The 23,440-nt window shown below is 42.9% G+C and overlaps 1 protein-coding gene across 1 annotated transcript in view; it reads left to right on the forward strand.

Moving 5' to 3' along the window:
- The window catches only part of LOC111141744 (D-tyrosyl-tRNA deacylase 1), a 177,538-nt gene that overhangs the window by 7,413 nt on the left and 146,685 nt on the right, over nt 1-23,440 (forward strand). Inside the window, exons 3-4 of the mRNA XM_022494537.1 lie at nt 1,333-1,568; nt 18,936-19,042. Coding sequence (XP_022350245.1) covers nt 1,333-1,568; nt 18,936-19,042 — 343 coding nt within the window. The remainder of the gene's footprint in view (nt 1-1,332; nt 1,569-18,935; nt 19,043-23,440) is intronic.

The raw sequence follows: 23,440 nt of genomic DNA on the forward strand, positions 1-23,440 counted from the left end.
ATATACACTGGAACTTTGATAGTATTTTATTCCTATGAAGTGAGCTTCTGTTATCTGTGTCCCATTGATGTAAGAGGGTTATCTCCGTCTTTCAGATGAAGAGACTGAGGAAGACTAATTTGTCAGGTGACACCCCCTAAGTTAGTAGCAGAGCTGGAACCCTGCGGCCTTGGTCCCTATTTGTTCCTTTATCCCGAACCGTTCTCTTAATGCAGAACTGAACTTTTCTTATGAATGATTTCTCTTTCCAGTTTGAGCAATATGATCTGGGCACCATTTATGCATTTAAAAAATGCTCAGTTGTCTATTGTACATGTAGCATCTGGAGCTCAGACGGTTAAATTATTTGCCTAAGATCATGAACGCCTATGTAGCAAAAAGCCTGAATTCATGTTAGATTCTAGGCTCCCTGACTTGGAAGCTGGTGCTGTTTTTACTGGGATGGGGGAGTTTGTCATTGCTGTTTCCTGACTGGCTCTCTAAGCACAGGCCGCCTTCCCCGTCCCCGTGTTTGCCCTCCCACCCCTAGCACCTCATGGCACATTTGCTTCAGATGTATGTAGATCTGTTTATTCTGCCTATTGCTGCCCATACCTGGGTATAATTCCACCCACGGTCCCTTTGAATTAGGTTGGAATCAGACTGGGAACTTAATTCCCGCTAAGGACTAAATGTTCCCTGGTCCTCTTCCTTGCCAAAGCGGCTGCTCTTTGTCATCCACATTTATAAGAAAGGCCCTCCTGGGGCTCAGGAGGCATGTAACACAGTTGTCAGGGAGGCTATTGCCAGGACTTTTTGCATATTTGCAGTAATCTTGAGTTTTCTCCAGGGTGTTTGCCCAGTGGTTCATTTTGAGTAGCTCAAAGAAAGGGTGTAAAGATGGGGTATTGTTTATTCCAGTGTAAAGACTGAATTCTTCCGTAAAAGAAATTAGAATTGGATCCATGTCTTGATACTTCCACCAACCTGAAGGAGCAGTTAGTGAGTGGTTGTTCATAGCTCTGGTTCCCGTGGGTAGCTGCTGGGGGACTGGCCAAAAAAAAAAAAAAAAAAAAGAAAAAAAAGAAAAAGGAATCCCGAAACAGCCCTGTGATGTAGGTCTGTTACTATCTCATGTTATAGGTGAGGAAACTGAGGCCTAGAGTGGATAAGTAACTTGCCCAAGGCCCAAATAACTTTCTCCTTATGTCCTTACATATATGTATTACGTAGAATATTATGTCAGCATTATGTCCTTATTCGACAGGATGCTGGCGACACTTTGGAAGTATGGAGTGCATTGGGGGTGCTTAACGATTCTTCAGGTAGCTCTCCCCACTGTTTTATTCATAGGGTCAGAAAGATTTTGAACCTGCGTGTGTTTGAGGATGAGAGCGGGAAACACTGGTCAAAGAGTGTGATGGACAAACAGTACGAGGTGCTCTGCATCAGCCAGTTCACCCTCCAGTGCGTCCTCAAGGGCAACAAGCCTGACTTTCATCTGGCAATGCCCACAGAGCAGGCAGAGAGCTTCTACAATAGCTTCCTGGAGCAGCTGCGGAAGACATACAGGCCGGAGCTCATCAAAGGTAGGCAAGAGGGTGAGCCCGCCCAAGAGGAGGGTCTCTGGGACACATCCAGAAGGGGGAAAAGGAATCTGCAATTACAGTATCTCCTTGTCCAGAAAGTTTGTTGTTTGTGCTTATTATTTCCTTGAAACAGCAGAGTGGCTGCTTTCTTCTGCTGTGGTCGGAGTCGGAGTCCTCTAAAGGCCCCTGGTACTGTTTATCCTTCTTCTTTCTTCTGTTCACATGTGAAATGTTTAGCAACCCAGAAATGTGTTTGATACAGTGGTGTTTAATTTTGCTTGCTTATCATGTCTGACAGAGAATACAGGGTAAGCCACAAATGTGAGCCAGGTGTCATTTTTAATTTCTTATAGCCATATTAAAAAAAAGTAAAAAGAAACAGGTGAAATTAATTTTAAAAGCACATTTTATTTAACTCAAATATATCCACAATAGTACGATTTCACCTCACAATCAATATAAAAAGTTGAGATAATTTTCATTCCTTTTTGGTGCTAAGGTTTGCTAAATCTTGGTGTGTAAGTTTGGACCAGGAACACTTCACATACCTAATACCCTTGTGTGCTTAATGGTTGTCATATTGGACAGTGAAGGTATAGGTCTTTGCTTAACTGCTTATTGGTGGGAAAGCCAACCTGATTTGACTGAGGCTAGTCTAGAAAAATGCCTTGGAATAGTGGTCCTGGTTTATGAGAGAATTGTAAATCTGATCTTATGAGTCTGTTTAAGGGGGCATTCATATTCTGTTTTCATGTTTCTGGGGGGGTGCAGATTGCATTTAATACCATCATGTTTTGCCTTTTATTTCAAAGCTGTTAGAATGTTTAGCCTCCTTTGGTAATACATCTCAATGTGAGACTTTTCTTAGTAGAATGTCTCAGTATCTAACTGCAGTTTCTTTTGCTGCCATCATACCCTTTTGTAGAGTCTAAGAGTTGTTAATAGTTAACTCTGTATTATCTCCTATACTTTGACTTTCTCTGGAAGAGACAAAGCTTGGTCCCTTATTTATTGGACCTATTATCAACCTTAAGGATTAGAAGTTACAGCCTGATTTTGAAGCTCTGTAGCAAAGCCCCACATTGAGGATTGTCAGCTTATTAGATTCACTTGTTTAGAAGAGTGATATTCCTATCTCTCTTCAATATTTTTTCTTCTTTTAATTCTTCTCTTAGCTGTGTGAAGTGTCCCTTTGCCATGATCAGGATACCCCTGCCTTAAATCAAATCCCACTCTCTCCATGGGTCCTGGTAGAGTAGAATGTATTTGCCTCTTCTGGAAATAATCCAAGTTTAGAGCTCCATTCATAATTCTGGTCATGGATGTCTCCAGTACTTTTTCCCACCCTGTGTCCACCAGGATTCTTTGGCATGGCGTTGTTGCAAAAATGTTTCTTCCCAAAATTAGTAATTAAGTCACGTCCTCTGAATAATTATTTCTCTTTGCTGAGCTGAAGATTAAATGCTGTCATCATTGTCTTTTGTGCTTGGTATTGGTACAATCATCCCATTTCTGAGTAATCTCAGACATATTTTAGAAGCCCCTTGAAAGGATGAGCACAAGGAATATTATAAAAGTGTAAATAAAGGCACTTTAAATGGGAGAACACTAGTGGTTGTTAAAGAATGCTCAAGTGAAAACAAAACAGCTTTCATCTGAGTCCTTAAAGAGTAGTGTTTGGTGTATTATTAGGTGTTTTGTGTTCCTTTTACTTTTTGAAGTGGTGTGTATTTTATCCAGATAATTCTCTGAAGTGCCTGAAGCAGTGTACTATAAACACTACAATTTTATAATGGACCACAATTTAAGTTCGTGGGGATATGATACATCTGATCGTTTTGATAAAAATTGACGTGATTTATGCAAAGAGTTTTAATCAAAATTTATTTCCAAATCCTTTGGACTTTGAGGAATACTTCAGTGGAACAACAGTGCCTCTCTGCTCTTTCAGCTTTTTATCTCTTTTATGGTCTTCAGTAGGACAGGAAGCAGAGAGCATGTTTTACAGGCTTGCTGTGTTTTGCTTAATTTTGGGTTTTTTGTTTCTACTCCAGTTTGGAATGCCCTCTGAGAGTGGAAAGGATGATGGAACACAAACCAACTGCTAATAAATACGTTTTCTTTATTTTAGGGTTCTTGGGGCCACTTTGGCAGTTTTAAGACTTAAAGTAGTTTAATTTCCTTTTTGAAAAAAAATTTAAAATTTTTTTTCTAGTTTTATAGTGCAATTGACATGGAACACCCTATTAGTTTTAGCTGTACAGCAGATGATTTGATACATTGGTATATTGTGAAATGATCACAATGCTAAGTTCAGTTAGTTCCTTACCTCACATAGTAACAGTTTATTTTTCTTGTGATGAGAACTTTTAAGATCTCCTCTCCCAGAAACTTTCAAATTTGTGATACAATATTGTTAACTTTGGTCACTATGGCATACCATAACCCAGAATTTATTTATCTTACAACTGGAGGTTTGAACCTTTTGGCCACCTTTACCCATTTCACCCACCTTCTACCCCCTGCCTCTGGCAATCACCAACCTGTGCTCTGAATCAATGAGATAGGTTTTTTAGATTCTGCATGTATGTGAGATTGTGTAGTATTTGTCTTTCTCTGTCTGACTGAAAGCCCTTAAGGTCCACCCATGTCCTTGCAAAGGGCAGGATGTCCTCCTCCTCCTCCTCCTTCTTTATTGTTAATGGCTGAATAGTATTCTGTTGTGTCTATATACCACGTCTTCTTTATGCATTCATCTATCAGTGGACACTTAGGTTGCTTCCATGTCTTGGCTATTGACTTTAATTAGACTTTGCATTTATTTTCACTTCTTTGCTCTTTTTTAAAAAAAATATTTTATTTATTTATTTGACAGAGAGAGAGAGATTACAAGTAGGCCTAGCAGCAGGGATCCTGGGATTGTGACCTGAGCTGAAGGCAGAGGCTTAACCCACTGAGCCACCCAGGTGCCCACTCCTTTCCTCTTTAATGACTGGAACTTTATTTTATTTTATTTATTTATTTTTTAATTTTTTAAAAAAGATTTTTATTTATTTATTTGACAGACAGAGATCACAAGTAGGCAGAGAGGCAGGCAGAGAGAGAGGAAGGGAAGCAGGCTCCCTGCTGAGCAGAATCCGATGCGGGGCTCGATCCCAGGACCCGGAGACCATGACCTGAGCCGAAGGCAGAGGCTCAACCCACTGAGCCACCCAGGCGCCCCTGGAACTTTATTTTAAATTTATATTTAGTTTATTTTTCTTAACTTGTTGTTAAAGATTGAATATCAGGAAGATTGTCCCCTTTATTCCCTGTCTCTCTTCCCTCCCCGCCCCACCTTTCATGCTTTTCCTCACTAGCTGCAGCTCTTTCCATTAGGCCCAGCCCACCCCAACTGTCTTTAGTGAACTAGACCTTATTGCTTTATGACTGAAGCATGTGGAGGTATGATGAATTCAGGGTCAGTTTGGGCTGGATTCCCTCGTCATCACTGTTGTGACTGTCTCTTTGGGATTCTCTGAGTCCTGCTTTCCCCTGTGCGTTTCAGCCTTGTCCTCGGGCAGGCCTTCTGAAGGATGGTCATGATGGTTGCAGTCTTCACAGTTCACCATTCCAGGAAGGAGAGTAAGTCTTTGTCTCTGCATTTCAAGCAGACATCCTGAAGGTCACTTTGATTGGGCCAGCTTAGGTCCCATGGCTACCCTTAAACCAATATGGGATGGACTTTGTGACTCAGTTTAGGTCATGTGTTTTGTAGAGTTTGGAGTTGACCTCCTGGGGACCACCTGGAGCCACAATGAAAGTCTGAGGCTGTTGGGAAGGGGGATGGGAGAAATGCTTTCTGGAAGGGCTACCTGAAAGTGCCACTTGTGTGTCCTTGACTTGCTCTGTTGGCGGCTCCTGGCAGGTGGGATTAATAGAAGGGGTGTGGTCAAGGGGAGTAGGCGGTCCTAGCAGAACTGCCTTTCTAGTAGTGGGGATGGTGAGGGGACTGTCATATGATGTGTGTGCAGTTAATGTGGGTATCCCTTTTCTGGTTACCTGGGAGGGAGGAACAAGTGGCATAATTCCCCCAAATGGCTCTTTGAGGCCTTTTCTGCCCCAGTTGGCCTTGAGTTGGTACTTGAGGCCAAGTTGACCCACCACACTCTCATGACCAGAATTCTCAGCACCCTTGACCTGTTTGGGTGTAGTCTGTTTGGAACTCTCTGGCTTTGCTTCTGCCATGGCACCCCTCCCCATTCTGGTCCAGTGACCCTTTGGCCCTGTGAGAGTATTTCCTCTTCTCAAGAACTTGCCTACCTTGTTTTATGCTCCTGTTCACTATTGCTGCATAAAATATTACCCCAGAACTCAGTGGCTTAAAAATAACCCTTCTGTCTTCCTCAGTTTTGTGGGTCAGGAATCTAAGAGGGGCTTGGCTGGGTGCTTGTCTCTGAGCGCTATGGTGTTGGCTGGAGCTGGAGGATCTACTTCTAAGATGGCCTGTGCATATCTCGCTCCTCCCCTCTTTTCCATCTCATCTTATTCCCCAGGGTCTCTCGCCATCACTTGGTCTTCTTACAGTCTGGCGGTCTGAGGGTAACCTGATTTCTGACATTGTGGCTGGCTTCTCCCACAGTGAGCAGTCCAAGACCAGGTGTTTCAAGAGACAGGAAATGAGTGCCAGCCCCTTGAGGCCAGGCCTGGAGGGGGGTATAGCATCACTTCTGCCATATGCTATTGGACAGAGCAGTCACACAGCCTACCCAGCTTCCGTGGGAGGGATGTAGACCCACTTTACAGTGGAAGGGATGTCAGAGTTTGTGGCCATCTTTATTCCTGCATAGCTTGTAACAGTGGTGCTCTCAAAGGGTTTTTCCTGTTCTCTGGCTCTTTTTCCGATAATTGATTTAGGGGGAAAAACCCAGTGCATATATTCAGTTTTTGCCCTCTACCGCAGAATGAACCAGAGGTTAAGGGTGCTTTATTGGACACCCAGACTGAGTGGGCCCAGGAAACTGGGTCCAGATGTGGCCCTCGGCAGCCCATTGGGAATCGCCATCCTTCAGAAAGAGCATGGAGAGTAGTGTTCAGGGGAGGCATCACATGCTGTCAAAATTGAGTATTAAACATGCATTGCTTTTATAGGTAGGAAAAAGTAAATGTTATACCAAAATGAAATAGTTCAGAGAGAGATCTCCGCTCTCCAGCTTCTCGTTCCAACACTGAGCCATTTGTAATGGGCCCAGGGAAGCAATCACCTGTTGGCTTTGTTGAGCAAATCAGAAGCTGCCATGATACTAAAAAGAGCTACCTGTGTATTCCCTGTGGTTCTGATCTCTCGTGGGCGGCAAAGAGCTAGACCAATGTGGGAAGACATTTCGGGAGAGCAGCAGCTCTCTGATTGCCTCAGCTTTATTCACTCTGTGGGACATCCATTACGTCCAGGGCTCCTACAGGTTTGTTCACAAAGAGAAGGCGCCGGGAGGAGGAAGCCCACATCCAGTATTTGCTTTGTGGTTAGTGTTTAATTTTTATGGATTTGTTTAATATCCTACTCTTTTTACTACATAAAGCATGTTAGCAGCCTGAGTGAGCTTTCAGTGGAAGCCTTTTATATAGTTCAGCAAGGGTGTAATGCCAGAGGCATTATTGTTAATGTAAATTTCGGAAATCACAGCGTGAGATCACATCTTCATTGTTGATAAATGGCAAGGCTGGTGGACTATGGTATAGGCCGATGGCTCTCATGAAATCTGATGCAGATGTGTGACTGATCTTGGCCAAAAAGTTAGTTTTCTGTCACTCCTTCCTTTCCATTCATTCTCTTCGGTGATCTGCTTATCAGCTTCCTTTATTTCTGCCTGTCTCTTTAGGTCTTAGACTTATACTAACTAAGTCATCTCTGTGACTAGTTTACCTTCGTTTAGCTTAAATGGCAAACTATATCTATTTTTGTTTTTGTTTCTTTTATTATTTATTTATTTTTATTTTTTGTTTTTTTAAAATTTTTTTATTAACATATAATGTATTATTTGTTTCAGGGATACAGGTCTGTGATTCATCAGTCTTACAGCACTCATAGCGCTCACCATGTTTTTGTTTCTTTTAAAAGATTTTGTTTTTAAGTAATCTCTGCCCCCAACTTGGGGCTTGGACCTATATCCCCAATATCAAGAGTCACATGCCCCATTGACTGAGCCAGCCAGGCTCCCCAATCCTTTTTTGTGTTTAGATCCTAGCTTTTTGTGTTTCCTTGATTTGCTTAGTTGATTTGCCAAGGTAAACAATAGCATGCTTTTTGCCAGTTCTCCTTTCCCTACCTAACTGTCTGGAGCCACATTATACATAGTGTCACAGATGTGGTCGCCAGTATCCTGTGTTAATGGCAGAGTGCCTTACGCATCACACCGTAGATGCTCAGTTATTTTGTGTGACAAGTGCCCCTGGGCCCAGGGAGATGAGGACAGACTCATTTTGGTGGCTTTACTGTTTCATCCATTTGCTTCCTCCCTGGCTCTTTCTCCCTCCTGTCTTTATTCTCCTTCAAACCCTTTTATCTTATTTTCTGAGTCCCTCCATACTTCCGCTTGTGAATTGTGGGTTCAGCCTCTTTTTCTTGCCCAGTAGAGTCTGTGATTGCAGCTCAGTTTGACGACATAAAGGCCATTTTTAAAAAAGAAGATGCAGGTATAGGTGTGAAGAAACTCACTGTTGTCATAATCTGAGGACATGAAATAACCTAGGATGAAAGGAAGAGTCTGAATCTCTCAGTGGAAGTAGGGCAAATTTAAAATCATATTGTTTTGGGGTCTGCAAATTCAGAAATGTTGATAAATTATTTGGCTCTCTATATTTTCTTCAAACAAAAGGTGTATTAAATAATAGGGTACATGGCATTGTGTCTCAATTGCTTTTTCTTTCTTTAGTGTGCCCTTAGGGGATCCTTCATTTTACTAATTTTTTTCTTTGACCAGGTCCAGTTTGGAGTTTAGCCTGTCATTTGAGTTTTAAGTCAGTAGCTTATTTTTTATTCTCAGTATTTATTCTTTCTAAAATTAACTTATTTTTTATTGTGGTAAAACAAACACTTTTTTTAATGTAACATAAAATAAACCATTTTAAAGTATAGAGTTTAGTAATCATGTACTCACAGTGTTGTCTAACCATCACCACTGTCTAGTTTCAAAGCATTTTCTTTACCCCGAAAGGAAACCCTATGCCCATTAAGCAGCTGCTTTCCCTTCTCCCCCACCCTTAGCTCTGGTAACCAGGAATCTGCTTTTGGTCTCTATGGATTTGCTTCATCTGGATATTTAATATAAGTGGAACCATACAATCAATATGCAGCCTTTTGTGTCTGGCTTCTTTGACTTAGCATAATGTATTCAAGGTTCATCTTTTGAACATACATTGTGTATACATACAAACATCGTAGCATATCATCAGTACTTCAGTCCCGTATACGAAGAATATCCCATTGCGTAAATATGTCACATTTTGTTTTTCTATGAATTCACTGTTGGACGCTTGGCTTGTTCCCAACCTTTCAGCTATTGTGCATAGGGCTGCCCTAAATGCGTGTGGACAAGTTTTTGTTTGAGCACCTGTTTTCATTCTTTTGGTTATATACTCACGAGTGGAATTGCTGGATCGTATGATAATTCCGTTTAACTTATTGAGGCACACCAAATTCTTTTCCACAGTGACTTTTTACAGTCCCGCTGGCAGTGAGGGTTCTGATTTCTCTGCATCCTGCCACAGTTGTTATTCCCTTTTAAATTTTTATTTATTTTTTGATTATAGCCGTCCTAGCGGGTGTGAAGTGGTATAGCATAATGGTTTTGCTTTGTAATTTTCCAAATGGTTAATGATATTGAGCATCTTTTCATGTACTTGTTGGCCATTTGTATATCTTCTTTGGAGAAATGGCTATTCAAGTTCTTCACTGATATTTTATTTTTATTTTTAATTTTTTAAAAAAGATTTTGTAGATTTATTTGTCAAAGAGACAGAGAGCACAAGCAGGGGGAGCGGCAGGCAGGAGAAGCAGGCTCCCTGCTGAGCAAAGAGCCCAAGGACCCTGGGATCATTACCTGAGCCAAAGGCAGACACTTAACCACAGAGCCACCGAGGCATTCCATCTCCACTCATTTTATTTTATTTTATTTTTTTTAAAGATTTTATTTATTTATTTATTTGAGAGCGAGACAGTGAGAGAGAGCATGAGGGAGGAGAAGGTCAGAGGGAGAAGCAGACTCCCCATGGAGCTGGGAGCCTGATGTGGGACTCGATCCCGGAATCCCGGGATCATGACCCGAGCCGAAGGCAGTCGTCCAACCAACTGAGCCACCCAGGCGTCCCTTGCCACTCATTTTAAAATTGAATTGTTTGAGGGGCACCTGGGTGGCTCAGTCAGTTAAGCACCTAACTGTTGATCTCAGCTCAGGTCTTAAACTCAGGGTTGTGAGTTCAAGCCTTGAGTTGGGGCTCACAATTAAAATTGAATTGTTTTTTGTCTTTTTGTTGTTGAATTGTAAGTAATTTTTAAATTCCAGATACCAGACCCTTATTATATGATGATATATGTTATATGATTATATGATTTGCAAATATTTTCTCCCATTCTGTGGGTTGTCCTTTCACTTTCTTGATAGTGTCCTTTGATGCACAAAAGTTTAAAAATTCTTTTTTTTCTTTTCTTTTATTATTATTATTTTTTGGGGGGCTCACCATGGGGCTTGAAATCATGATGCGGAGGTCTAGAGTCTCATCTCCCTTGACTGAGTCACCAGGCACCCCTAAAATTTTTTTTATTGAAGTGTAGTTGACATACAATATTATATTAGTTTCAGCTGTGCAACATAGCGATTTGACATTTATGTATATTATAAATGCTCACCTTGATTAAATGTTTCTACCATCTGTCTGCATGTAAAATTATAGCAGTATTATACACTACCCTGTGCTTTACTTTATATCCCTGTGACTTACTCATTTGATAACTGACAGTTTGTACCTCTAATCCCCTTCACCTATTTCACCCATCCCCACCCCTAAAAGTTTTTAATTTGATGAAGTCCAATTTTATCCTTTTTTTTCTTCTGTGTTTTTGGTTTTATATATAAGAAACCATTACCAAAGTCCATTGTCATGAAGGTTAACCTTATGGTTTCTTTCTTTCTTTTTTTTAACCTTATGGTTTCTTCTCAGAGCTTTACAGTTTTAACCCACACAGTTAGGTCTTTGATACTTTTGAGTTAATTTTTGTATATGGTGTGAGGTAATGCTCTAACCTCATTCTTTTGCATGTGAATATCCAGCCATTCCATCATCATTTGCTGAAAAAACCATTCTTCCCCACTGAATGGTCTTCATACTTTTATTGACTATATATGTATGGGTTTATTTATGAACTGTCAGTTCTCTTTCTTTGTTCTGTATGCCTGTCCTTATGCCAGTGCACACACTGTTTTGATTACCATAGCTTTGTGTAGTAGCTTTTGAAATTGAAAATTGTATGTCTTCCAGTTTTGTAATTAATTTTTGAATAGGTAATATGATCAGATAGTTCATACATCAAAATGATATGAAAAGGTCTGCCTTGGGAAATGTGTTGTCTACTCTGTTTCCCTTACTGTCTGTAGGTAATCACTTTTAATTAAATTTTTCTGTCTTTCTAGTGTTTCTTCATGGACATGTGAGCAAATATAAATATATATGTCTCTTTTTATACAATGGTAGCATCTTTAACAAATTATTTTAAAAAAGATTTCACAGTGTGTTCTAGAGAGTCTTTCCTTATTAGTTCTTAGAGAACTTCCTCACACCTTTTGGAACAGCTATGCAGTGTTCTGTGGTGGGAACAGAGCCTAGCTTACTTAATCTATTTTAAGTCTTATTTAATCATGTGGAGCATGGAGGCATGACCCTGAGATCATGACCTGAACCAGAACTAAGAGTCGGATGCTCAATGGACTGAGCCATCCAGGCACCCTTGCTTTTTTTTTTTTTAAGTATGCTCCATGCCCAGTGTAGAACCCAGCACAGGGTTTGAACTCACAACCCTAAGATAAAGACCTGAGCTGGGATCAAGAGTCAGATGCTTAACTGACTGAGCCACTCAGGTGGCCCAAGGACAGACATTTCTGATACTAATTTTTTGAAATGTCTGCTAGATTTTGAATCATAGTTTCTTAGGATTTCTATGACATTTCTTACTCCAAAGCTACAAAGAAATCTGGCTATTTTCCCCCCTAGTGGTTTTATGCTTTCACTTTTTGATTTTGAAATCCTAGATCCATTTGGAGTTTATCTTGTGTACAGTGTAAAACAGATCCAAAATTTATCTTTCTCAGGTGGTTATGAGATGGTTTCCCAAAACATTTATTTAAAAAACCATCTTTACCTCCACTGATCTGAGATTCTGACTTTATCCCATATTAAATTCCTGTATGTGTTCATGAACTGTTAAGTTTTGTTTCTATTCTGTTTTTGTTTTCTTTTCTTTTTTTTTTTTTAAAGATTTTATTTATTTATTTGTCAGAGAGAGAGAGAGGGGGAGAGAGAGCAAGCACAGGCAGACAGAATGGCAGGCAGAGGCAGAGGGAGAAGCAGGCTCCCTGATGAGCAAGGAGCCCGATGTGGGACTTGATCCCAGGACCCTGGGATCATGACCTGAGCCGAAGGCAGCTGCTCAACCAACTGAGCCACCCAGGCGTCCCATGTTTTTGTTTTCTTTTAGTCTATATGATGAAGACACACTTTCAGTTATTGAAGATTTTGCTATGCTTTCTATAGGGTCAGGGGAGTCTCACCCACATTGCTCTTTGGAGTTTCCTGCCTATTCTTAATTGTTTTTCTATATGAACTTTTAAATCAGCTTGTCTAGCTCCAGAAAATAATCTGTGTTATTTTTATTTGAATCACACTCATCGTATAAATTCATGAATCCTGTGGTGGATGATGATAATCACCCTCTAGCATATTCCCTTACCTTCTTTGACTGTTTTGTGGCCTTGGGGCCTCCCCACTCAGGGGAGGGTAAGAGTTTATAGACTTAGTCCTTCCAGTCTACCTTTGAGCCTCTCTGAGGCTACTTCTGCCATATGTCTTTTCTTCCTAGAGGCTCTTAACTGGATAGAACCCTGCTGTGAAGGCACTGCAATCCCAAAGTGAAGATTTATTCCCTAGCCTGTGTCCCAGACTATGTCCAATCACATCACCTAGCCCAGCACAATAGAGTTTCTACAGTGAGGCTAAGTGATATTAATACACTCCTTTAATATAATACATAAGAAACGCATAATAAAATGCCAACAACATGGAGATGCACTGAACTTGAATGTAAACCTTCTTCCATTCTTATAGTCTCAGGGAAAACTCCTAGGTCAAGTTTAAATTCTGTATCATATTCAAGTATAAAGGAATTAAAGTTTAAAATCAAACTCATGGTCTGATGAGCTCAGAGGCCATTCTCCCTGGTTTCTTAATTTGCTGCTCTTGGTGGAAGGGTATTCTTGCCCAGTGGGGTCCAGGCTCTTTCAGCACAACTGCACCGCACTGTATAAGGCTCCATGTAAGTCCTCTGGGGCCTCACACTGCATTGTCCTCACACAGTCTCCCTGATGCCTCAATGAGGAGAACAGGGAGCCTTCCATGTAGTTATCCCAAGCAGAAAGAAGCCATGCCCGGGACCCCAGCAGAGACCAGAGATGTGCAAGCGAAGCCTGATGGCCAGAGAAAACCTTGCCTTCAGCCTCTCTGTTATATGAGGGGCTGTGCCAGTTGCCTTGAATCTGACTTCAGAACTTCAGCTCAGATGAGAATTTAACCTCCCATCAAGAGGTTAATTTTGGGCTATTTCCCCTGCCAACTCCTGTTTACAGCTCTTTAGTTTGGAATTGGGGTGACCCCCTTTGGTGGTAGGTGCCCTCACCTGGGAGTAGACATTTTCATTTCCATGCTGGGCCACAGGGTCTGTTCCCTAGTTCCTCTGGCCATGGACTCCCTGGCCTGAGACGTCTGCTACCTGGAGGAGGTGTTTGTCTCGAGTGGACAGAACCACGACAGAGATAAGCAGAGACCACCGATAAGGGGGACTTGAGCCTGAGGAGAAGCCACAAGATTCCAGGAGTTGACTTTCCGGTGCCTTTCATGATGCTGGATATGGAATGGAACCTGGCAGTGGTTTCAATGCTGCCACCCAAGGCCTAATGTGGCTGACAGGGCCTGTTGTGTGCCCTTTTCCCAACAACTGAATCCTTTCCCCAGCCAAGTCATTTAGGAAATGTCATTGCTGGAGCTGCTGGACTTTGCTGATGGCTCCTAGAGCCCTTGCCTCTGCTTCATAGGTTCCCTTGAGCCAGATTAGCCTGCTGGGGAATCCGTGCCCTACTGGTGGTGCCCTGAATCGGCTGAGCCTTCTGGGGAGGGGGGCCTGGGGACATGGTACCCTCAGAGAAGCAATTCTGTGCTGGTGGGCAGAGCTGCCATAGTGCCCATGGCCCACCAGGGTCCACTCCTCTGGGCTCCAGGTGTAATGCAAGCCCATGGGTCTAGAGCAAACTCCGTTAGCTGTGGTGGCCCTCTCCTTGCCACATGCTTATTTTGAGTCCTCCAGTTTCACACATTTGCTTGATTTCTTGGTTCCCAGCCTGTGTACCTAATGTTAGGGCCTCCATCAATAACCCTCCTCCCTGCCTGCCCAGGCTCTGAACAGCTTTAAAGTAGAGCGAAGAGGAAGCCTGGGTGGTGAGGACTTTGCCTTAGTGACAGAGGGAGCTGCCTTTGGGGGTGTGCTCAGGTGGCTGGCCTGAGGCTCAGGACTGGTCCCCAGAGGTAGGCCAAGTTCCAACTTGGTCATGGCCATGCAGGCTGGCTGTGGAAGGTGCATGAGCTTGCTCCCAGCCAGGCCAAGAAGCTGTCAAGCCTTCTGTTCTCCATTTTTCTTCAATAGCATGTTCTTTTTGGTGTGGTTTCCTTGCCTGTCCCCACCTCCCTGCCATTTACCCATATTCTACCAGCAGTGGGTAGCAGTGGGACAGCAGTGGGATTGACAGCAGTAACAGGGACCCAGATTTCCTGCACACTGACTGCGGTGCTGTGGGCCCAGTGCCATGCCTGTACTAACAAGCAGCCTCCCTGTGGTGACTGTCCTGCTGTGGTCCTTGAACCAGCAGGGGCTCAGAGAGGTGGGGCGGGGCTTCTCAGGGAGTGGTGACCATTAGTCAGGTATTGTTCAAAAGGTGGGATGTCAGCCTTCACAGGCTAATGGGGCGCAGTGGTTTGGAGCTCGTAGAGGCCTTGGACAGTGGCTGCTGGAAACCAGGTCACAGCAGGTTTGGGGCTCCAGCTGGGAGTCTTCCAGCTGGAATCATGTGGCACAAATGTGCCTGACACGTGCTTCTCCAGCTCTGGACAGAACCCTGGGACTTAGAGTTAAGGGTGAACTTGATTATATCATCTTTAGAGCCCTGCTATAGTTCTGCAGATATGTTTCTGTCTTTTAAGATTATTTTTAAAAATGTTTTTATTTCCTCTGGCCAGTATAATTTTTCATGGGGCTTTACTCTTTGATCTGAACTGGAAAAAATGTTCCCATTTTAAGACCTCTTAAAACATGTCTTTGGATTTATTGTCTATACAAATGAAAACTCAGATAATAGTTCTGTTCATAACTGAATAAAAACAGGAAAAGAAGATAAATTTTTCGCTACTTGAGTGATAAACACGGTGAAGCATATGCTGTATATCCTGGCAACAGAAACTTAAGGTCGGAAATAATTCCTTTCCTCCTGAGTCTGCCTTCAGCTTCCCTGAGGAGTGCAGCGGCTGAAATTTTGTACTAATTGTAGCCATAATTTTAGCATGCAATTAAACACATGATTTCCTTCCCAGCTGATGTCTTTTTAGCTAGTCTGACATGGATAAAACAAAAGCCCTGTAGATTTAAATGGCCACTTTAATTTGATAGGAGTTGAAGAAAAGTCACCATTGTTTGAGCACTTTTGGCTGCGTGGTAGAAACGAGATTAATCTTGCCTGTAAAAATGGCGAACAACTTGGGTGCTTCTAATGGAGTTTCTGAAGCTGCTCTCTGAGCATTGAAGGGAACCAGCCATTGGTATGTCCATTTTGCTAAGATCCTCCATGAGGTTAAGGATCACTGGACAGAGTGCTACCAGGGGGAGGAGTCCGAGATGGAAACTGTATGGTTGTGGCAACAGGAGCAGAGGTTCGTGGATGTCGCCTTATGTGGTAGTGGGTCTGGCATCTGAGGGAGCCTAGGACCTGAGAGCAGAGCTGCTCTCCAGGGAGAGAGCGAGAGAGGCCCCAGGTTGGCTTGCCCTGAGCTACTGTGTCCATTTGGTGCTTTTCTTTTTCTTGGCTTCTCTCAGAGGGTCATTTGCCCTATAAAGGATATTTTATGTGAAATTAGAGCTCCTCGCCCTGGGGAGTTTGGGAACTACCAAGGTAAAGAAACTAAATAGGTTTCTCTATTCAAGGACATCTTGAGAGTCTGTTACACGCTGCTGTGCTTTGTGAGTCTCTGAAGGAGAGTTCAGCAAATGTGGTTTTCCAAAAGAATGTGACTGTGGCATTCTTTGTTCAAGGAATACCTGGCAGGGCACAGTTTGGGAAGCATGGTTCTGGTTGTGTGGAGCCTCTTGAACGTGACTTTTTATAACAATAAGAGCAAATGCTGATTTTGCACACACCGTGTGTGTGTGAGTCGCGGTCCCAAGCACTTGCATGCACTGTCTCATTAAAGTTTACCCATGTTTTAGGTCCTCTTGTTAGCATCCCTGTGATACAGGCAAGAAACTGAGCCATTGGGAGGTTAAGAAAGTTGCCCAAAGCCTCAGAGCTTGTGAGCGCTGGGCCTGTCCTTCTCTTTCAGCCTGGGTCCTGGCTGTCCTTTAAAGCCCTGCACCCTGCGTAGCCTCATCCAAGAAGTCTTTCGATTCACTCCCCATCCCCAAGGAGGATTCAGACCCTTCTTTGGTCTCTAGAGCCAGAATCCCTTAAGTCTCTGCCATACTGTGCTGTCACCATGATGTGCCCAGCTGTCCCCATACTGGACCACAGGGTTCATGAGTGTCAGGGCTATCTGCACCTGGCAGCTGAGTCTTTGATCTCTAGCACCATGTTGGCACACAGTTGCTGTGAGTGAAAAACAGTGAGTGGTTTTCACATGTGGACTGGATCCCATATGCTCTCTTTGTTACTTATTGGTAGGTGGCAGCAGAAGAGTTCCTGGTGGTTCTGTTTGTGAGCATTTGTACTATTTTCATTCTGGATCCAGTTCTTTTCTTACTTTGTATTTAAATTGATAAATTTAAATTAAATAAATTTAATTGATAAAGTGTCAAGACCTGTGTGTTTCTTTGACTAAGTGTCTGTGTGTGTCATCAGCAGTGATTAGGCCCAGGGTTTAACAGAGGTACTTGGATGGATGGAGTCGTTTTCTGATACTGCACCGAGTCATCTCTCAAGACATATTCTTGGCTTTATTTATAAATGTAATTCAGCATTTGGGGATTGATCAGACACAACTGAGTGGGTTTGGGTGTTAAAACAGAAGGTTTGGAATAGGACACAGAGAGGAGCTCTTTTCTGGGGCAGCCTGTGGCCATTTTGAAATGAATCCTAGAGAGCAGGATGGTTCCCACAGTGAGGGAGCAGGACCTCCCTTTCCACCTATCCTTTTACTTTTATATTTAATTTATTTGAAAATTTTAATTATGAAACATACAGAAAATAGATACTAGTATGCTCACTACCCAGCTAGTCCCATTTGTCTGAGGTCTCTCTCTCAAATCTCATCATCCCCTGCCTTCTATTCAGTATGAATGTGGTTCTTGTCCTGTGTTTGGCTTTCTTGCTCATGTTTTTTTCATATATATTTAATATATATATCTTTATAAACATTATAACTCATTTTGGTTATTTAAAAGTATCATTTAGGGGCGCCTGGGTGGCTCAGTGGGTTAAGCCTCTGCCTTTGGCTCAGGTCATGATCTTAGCGTCTTGGGATCGAGCCCCACATCGAGCCCCACATCGGGCTCTCTGCTCAGCAGGGAGCCTGCTTCCCCCTCTCTCTCTGCCTGCTACTCTGCCTACTTGTGATCTCTCTCCCTATCAAATAAATAAATAAAATCTTAAAAAAGCCCCAAACTTAAAAAAAGTATCATATAAATGAATAAATGGTATTAAAATGATATGTCCTTGTTGCAAGTTACTTAAAAAAAAAAAAGATTTATTTTATTTAGAGGGAGAGAGAGAGAGAATCTCCAGCTGACTCATTGCTGTGTGGAGCCCAACACGGGGCTTGATCCCATGACCCTGAGATCATGACCCGAGCTGAAATCAAGAGTTGGACCCTTGACCAGCTGAGCCACCCAGGAACTCCAAAAGTGGCTTTTTATTTATTTATTTATTTAAGATTTTATTTATCTGACAGAGAGAGACACAGCGAGAGAGGGAGCACAGGCAGAAGGAGTGGGAGAGAAAGAAGAGGACTTCCCGTCGAGCAGGGAGCGCGATCCAGGCCTTGATCCCAGGTACCTGGGATTATGACCTAAGCCAAAGGCAGATGCTTAACGACTGAGCCACCCAGGCACCCCAGCAAGTGGCTTTTTAAAGATCACATCACGTGTTTGAGATTTGCCCTGTTGACGCATGTGGCTGCCGCATAGTATTCCACTGAGGAGTTAAAGTAGAGTTTATGCATTCATCCCCCCATTGAGGGACAGATTGTGTCCACTTTTTCTGTAATAAATGCTGCCTGGGGGACACCTGGGTGGCTCAGTCAGTAAAGCGGCTGCCTTCGGCTCAGGTCGTGATCTCAGGTTCCTGGGATCAAGTCCCACATCGGGCTCCTTGCTTGGCAGGGAGCCTGCTTCTCTCTCTCCCTCTTCCTGCCACTCTGCCTGCTTGTGCGCTCTCTCTCTCTCTCTCTCTGTCAAATAAATAAATACAATCTTTAAATGCTGCCTGGATGAACACCCTCGAACATTCCTTTTGTGTGAGAATTTCTGAGTAGACCCCCCACCCCCACCCCTGAGGTGGAATTCCGGAGTTGTAGAGCTTTTTCAAGCACCATCATGCCCTCTGAAGTGGCTAAACCAATTTACCTTCTGGCCATTTTATGGTCCTGTAAGCGCACATTTCCCCATCTAATGTTCCCAGATCTTTTCATTCTTGCCAAGTCCATAGGGCTTGCACGTCTGCTCTTTAATTTTGCATTTCCCTCTCTACTTCCACCTTTTCCCGTGTTTACTGGCTAGTCCTACTCTTCGTGTTTCTGATTGCATGGATCTGGTGACTTTTTAGACAGGGTAACCTGGGGTCTCCATCTCTCATAACTGTGTTGCTCTTTCAGATGGCAAGTTTGGTGCCTACATGCAAGTCCACATTCAGAATGATGGACCTGTGACCATAGAATTGGAGTCCCCCGCTCTTGGCGCTGCTACCTCTGACCCAAAGCAGGTAAGCCTGGACTCTGTCGGGGTCTGTCCCCTGGCTTTTGGCTTCGATTGAGTCCCTGGAACCGTTCTCTGTCTGAGGTGGAGAAAAGACTTCATTGTAGTGAACTAGTATCTGTGTTAATACATCCCTTCCCAAGAATGCCTCTGTTTACACTGCATCTCTTTGGTGCTGTGGTAGGCTGGACGGTACTTCTCCCTTAACCTCCTCCTAACTTTGGATTCCAGAGAAAATGTCCTTCGCCAGAGCCCAGCTCTTTCCCTGCTGCGAGGTGCTTTGGTGCCCACATGCCTCTGGGTGGCAGCAGAGTAATGGCACAACTCCACTTGAGCCCTGGCCTGTCCTCTGCATGGGATCAGAATGGTTACCTGGAGTGGGTTTTGTCCCACTGAGGGTACATGTGCCACCTGAGGTTCTCTATAAATCCTTATTTTTCTAAAGAACTGTCTGACCTGTATTTGCTGCCAGCTCTCTAAGCTTTAAGAAAAAATTTTAATTAAAATAGAGAAAGGAAATCTATGATAGTTCTTACACCCTGTATGGTTCTTACAGATGCTTAACACTTCTTGAGGCTTTAATTAATGTGCCCACTTAATAGCCTTCGAGACACATGGGAGCAGGCAGAGGAGTGAGACCAAAGGGACATTTCTGTTCTTCCTTCTCCCCCACCCCACCCTCCCCTTCCTAGGATGCTATGAATTGGAATGATGTAGTAGGTAGGGGAAGTATTAGATAAATGTAAAACTGGATGATGTGTTCAAAGTTATAATGTTTCTTTCATTGATATTTATTGGATAAAATACTTTTGAGATACTGTTTTCACAAGAATAGAGTAGGAGAAGATAGCAGCCCATAGTCTGAATTGTTATGGACAATGCCTGAATAGTCCCCTGTCCAGCACAGGCGGCTGAAGACTCTGGTTGCTTCATGTATCTGCCCCTGGAGAACCTCTTATGAAGCTGTTGTTGTGACAGCCAGTGGGATAGAGTACTAAGGCTCTACCAGCTTTACAAAAGAGTTGATGTGAATTATTTTTGTGCCTGCTTGCTTATAAATTCACATCTTAAGCATGAAGGTCTGCATGTATGGCTGAAGTTGGTCTAAGACTTGCCGTTAGTATAACCTGATAATGTTCAGAGGAGGAGAGCAGACTGTCCTCCTCTTTGGGTCCTTCCTGTTGTCAACCAAGAAAAACCTAATAGTTATGCAAAATCAGACTGATTTAGGTCAATTGGCAGCCTGCAGTTGGTGGTCCTCTGCAATGCAGAAAGCTAAAATGAAACTCCTTCCACCCCACTTCCACACAATCCTTCTGTTTTCTTTTTTCCTAAATTCGTGGGACTATCATTTACCTTGTCAGCCAGGCCCAAATCTGGTGTCATCCTACTTTCATCCCGGCCTCTCCCCATACAGTTTCTTATATGTTGATACTGCTCTAAGGTTTCTTTTTCTTTTTCTTTTTTTAAAAGATTTTATTTATTTGAGAGAGAGAGAGAGAATGAGAGAGAGTCAGCATGAGAGGGGGAAGGTCAGAGGGAGAAGCAGACCCCTAGCTGAGCAGGGAGACTGATGCGGGACTCAATTCTGGGACTCCAGGATCATGATCTGAGCTGAAGGCAGTCACTCAACCAACTGAGCCACCGAGGTACCCAGGTTTCTTTTTTTTAAATGTAGTAAGTGATTTAATCTTTATCATAGGGTATGATGAAGAAATGGAGGCACCACGCTTAAGCAGTAGCTTAAGGTCACATAGCTGCTAAGAAGTGGAACCAAGATGCAAACCCAGTTTTCAAAATCAGGAAGCAAAAAATTGTTGCCTAAAATCTGCGGTCACTGACATTGTTTGAGAAATCTAATAGTCCCTGAATGCTTGCCACCTCCCAGCATTTTTTGGAGAAAAATGCCAGTGGTTCCTGTACATTGTGGGCCATGGTTTATTTTTATTTTTAAAATTTTTATTCAGTTTATTGAAACTTAAAAAAACAAGCAGTTTACCTGTGGGTGATTTTTTTTTTAACTGTTTTTTTCCCCCCCTTAGTTCCAAGTTATTATTTTTAAGGGGAACATAACCTTTCCTACTTGTTGCTGATTCTTTGGGTTGATAGAGAAGCAGGAACATGTCTGACATAGTAGTGCTGGACTTCAAAGGTGATAACTAAAGTTCCTGGAATTACTTTAACATTAAAGGAAATCACAAATGAAAAATCCACATAAAAGTTTAAATGTTTTATTTTGAAATAATTGGAGATTTTTTTTTTGAAGTTTTTATTTATTTATTTGACAAACAGAGATCACAAGTAGGCAGAGAGGCAGGCAGAGAGAGAGGAGGAAGCAGGCTCCCCGCCAAGCAGAGAACCCGACGCGGGGCTCGATCCCAGGACCCTGAGATCATGACCCGAGCCGAAGGCAGAGGCTTTTAACCCACTGAGCCACCCAGGCGCCCCGAAATAATTGGAGATTTAAGAAGAGTTAGAGTCACAGTTCCCCTGGTTGCTTTACCCAGCTCCCACTAACTTTACTGCCTTATACAATCATAGCGTACTGATGGAACACTGAGATTAATACTGATATGTTACCGTTAATTGATGGCGGGAATGTTGGGGTTTGGAGCCAATGGCCAAGAGAATTCTTGAGATGTCTTCGGTGCACAAAGGTGGTCTTATTAAAGCACCAGGACAGGACCTTTGGGCAGAAAGAGCTGCCCTGGGGTTGTGAGGAACTACTGATTATATACTTTCAAGTTGGGAGGGGGTTAGTAAGTCGCTAAGGAATTTTGCAAGCAAGGTTTCCAGGACTCTGAGGGGGCTAGCTATTGTTAGGACAAGGTCATCTATTACTAGTAAAACCCTAGTCATGAGACCCTTCAGATGTATATCACTGGGCAATGTGCTTGGAGGATGATTGCTAAAATGTATCTTGGGGGTAGAGGTAAAGAAGTTTCCCAAGGAATTTTTATATGTTAAAAGATCCAGGAGGTTGGGATAATGTTAAACTGAGAGCACCTTTTTGCCCTTACCAAAGTATTAACATTGAGGCAGCTGAGTTCCTAGAGGAATGTCACTCTGCCTGTTTCAAGGACTTGTCAATAGGCTGTAAATAGTAAGGAAATTTAACTTTTCTTTTACCTTTGTTTCCCACATCATTAACTACACTACAAACCTTATTTAAATTTCACTAGAATTTTTTTTCTTCTAATGTTCTTTTTCTATTTGAGGGTAATCCCGCATTGCATTTAATTGTTATTTCTCTTCTCTAATCTGTGACAGCTCCTCAGCCTTTCCTTGTCTTTCATGACCTTGACGATGTTCAAGAGTATTGGCGTGCTGTTTTGTTGAAGATTCCTCAGTTTGGGCTCTTTGATTACAGTGAGGATATGTGTTTTGACAGGAATACCAGATAGCACAAAAATGATGTGCCTTTCTCAGTGCATCATAGAGAGGTACATGAGATTGATCGGTCTTATTATAGGTTATGTTAACCTCAGTCCCTTGGTTAAGATGAATTGACCAAATTTCTCCACCCTACGTGGAATATTATTAACCCCCCCCATCTGCTCTCTTGCTTGTTCATAACAGATGGCTGTTTTTCTGCTTCACAAAAAAGCCATCTGAAGGCATTGACCCTGCTTCTCCATCCCACTCTTCCTACATAGGTGGCAGAGCTGCCCTTCTCTGTGCTGAGGCCAACACCTCCCCTAGGCCAGGACTGGCTGTATAATTTGTGGGGCCCAGTGCCAAATGAAAATGAGCAGCCCCTGGTTAAAAAATTATAATAAAGAGTTAATTCTTTATTATAATAAAGGGTGAAGCCAAAGGTGAGTCCTTCTACAAGCAAAGCCCTATGAGCCCGTATTGGGTGGAGCCAGACCAGCCCCGGCTGTGGCGCCCTCCCTGGCCTCCCCTGTACCTTCCTGGCAGCCTCCCTTAAGCACTTTGTCCTCCTGTCCAGTCGGTCTGTCTGTCTCACTCATCCATCTCATTCCTGTGGCTTTTAAATATTCCTGAGCATTTCCAGTTGAGAAACGCCTCCATTTCTTTTCTGCTTGCTGCCTGCTCTGTGTACTGTGATCTTCAGGGACTCCTGCTGAGGCCCCCTGAGCCCTGTGTCATCTGATTCCGCAGCTGGCGGGCCCTGATGACCTGCCCACTGAGCAGCAACTGCCACTGCTGCTGCTTGGACGTGGTCTTGAATTTTGTTTTCTGGGACACCGTGCTCCCCAGTTTTCCTTTTGCCTTGGGCTACTCCCTCTGGTTTGATGTGATTGCTGTTTTCTAGTTCTGCTATAACTCTGTTTGGAGAAAAATTTTAGTCATATTTTTCTTTTCATTCTAAATCTCTGAGAGAGTAATAATGCATTGTATCTTTTGGGATCCTAAACCTTCAGTTAGTACCTCCTCTTTA

The sequence above is a fragment of the Enhydra lutris genome, unplaced genomic scaffold (assembly GCF_002288905.1).
Source record: "Enhydra lutris kenyoni isolate GAN:26980312 unplaced genomic scaffold, ASM228890v2 scaffoldscaffold6, whole genome shotgun sequence".
Lineage (NCBI taxonomy): Eukaryota > Metazoa > Chordata > Mammalia > Carnivora > Mustelidae > Enhydra > Enhydra lutris.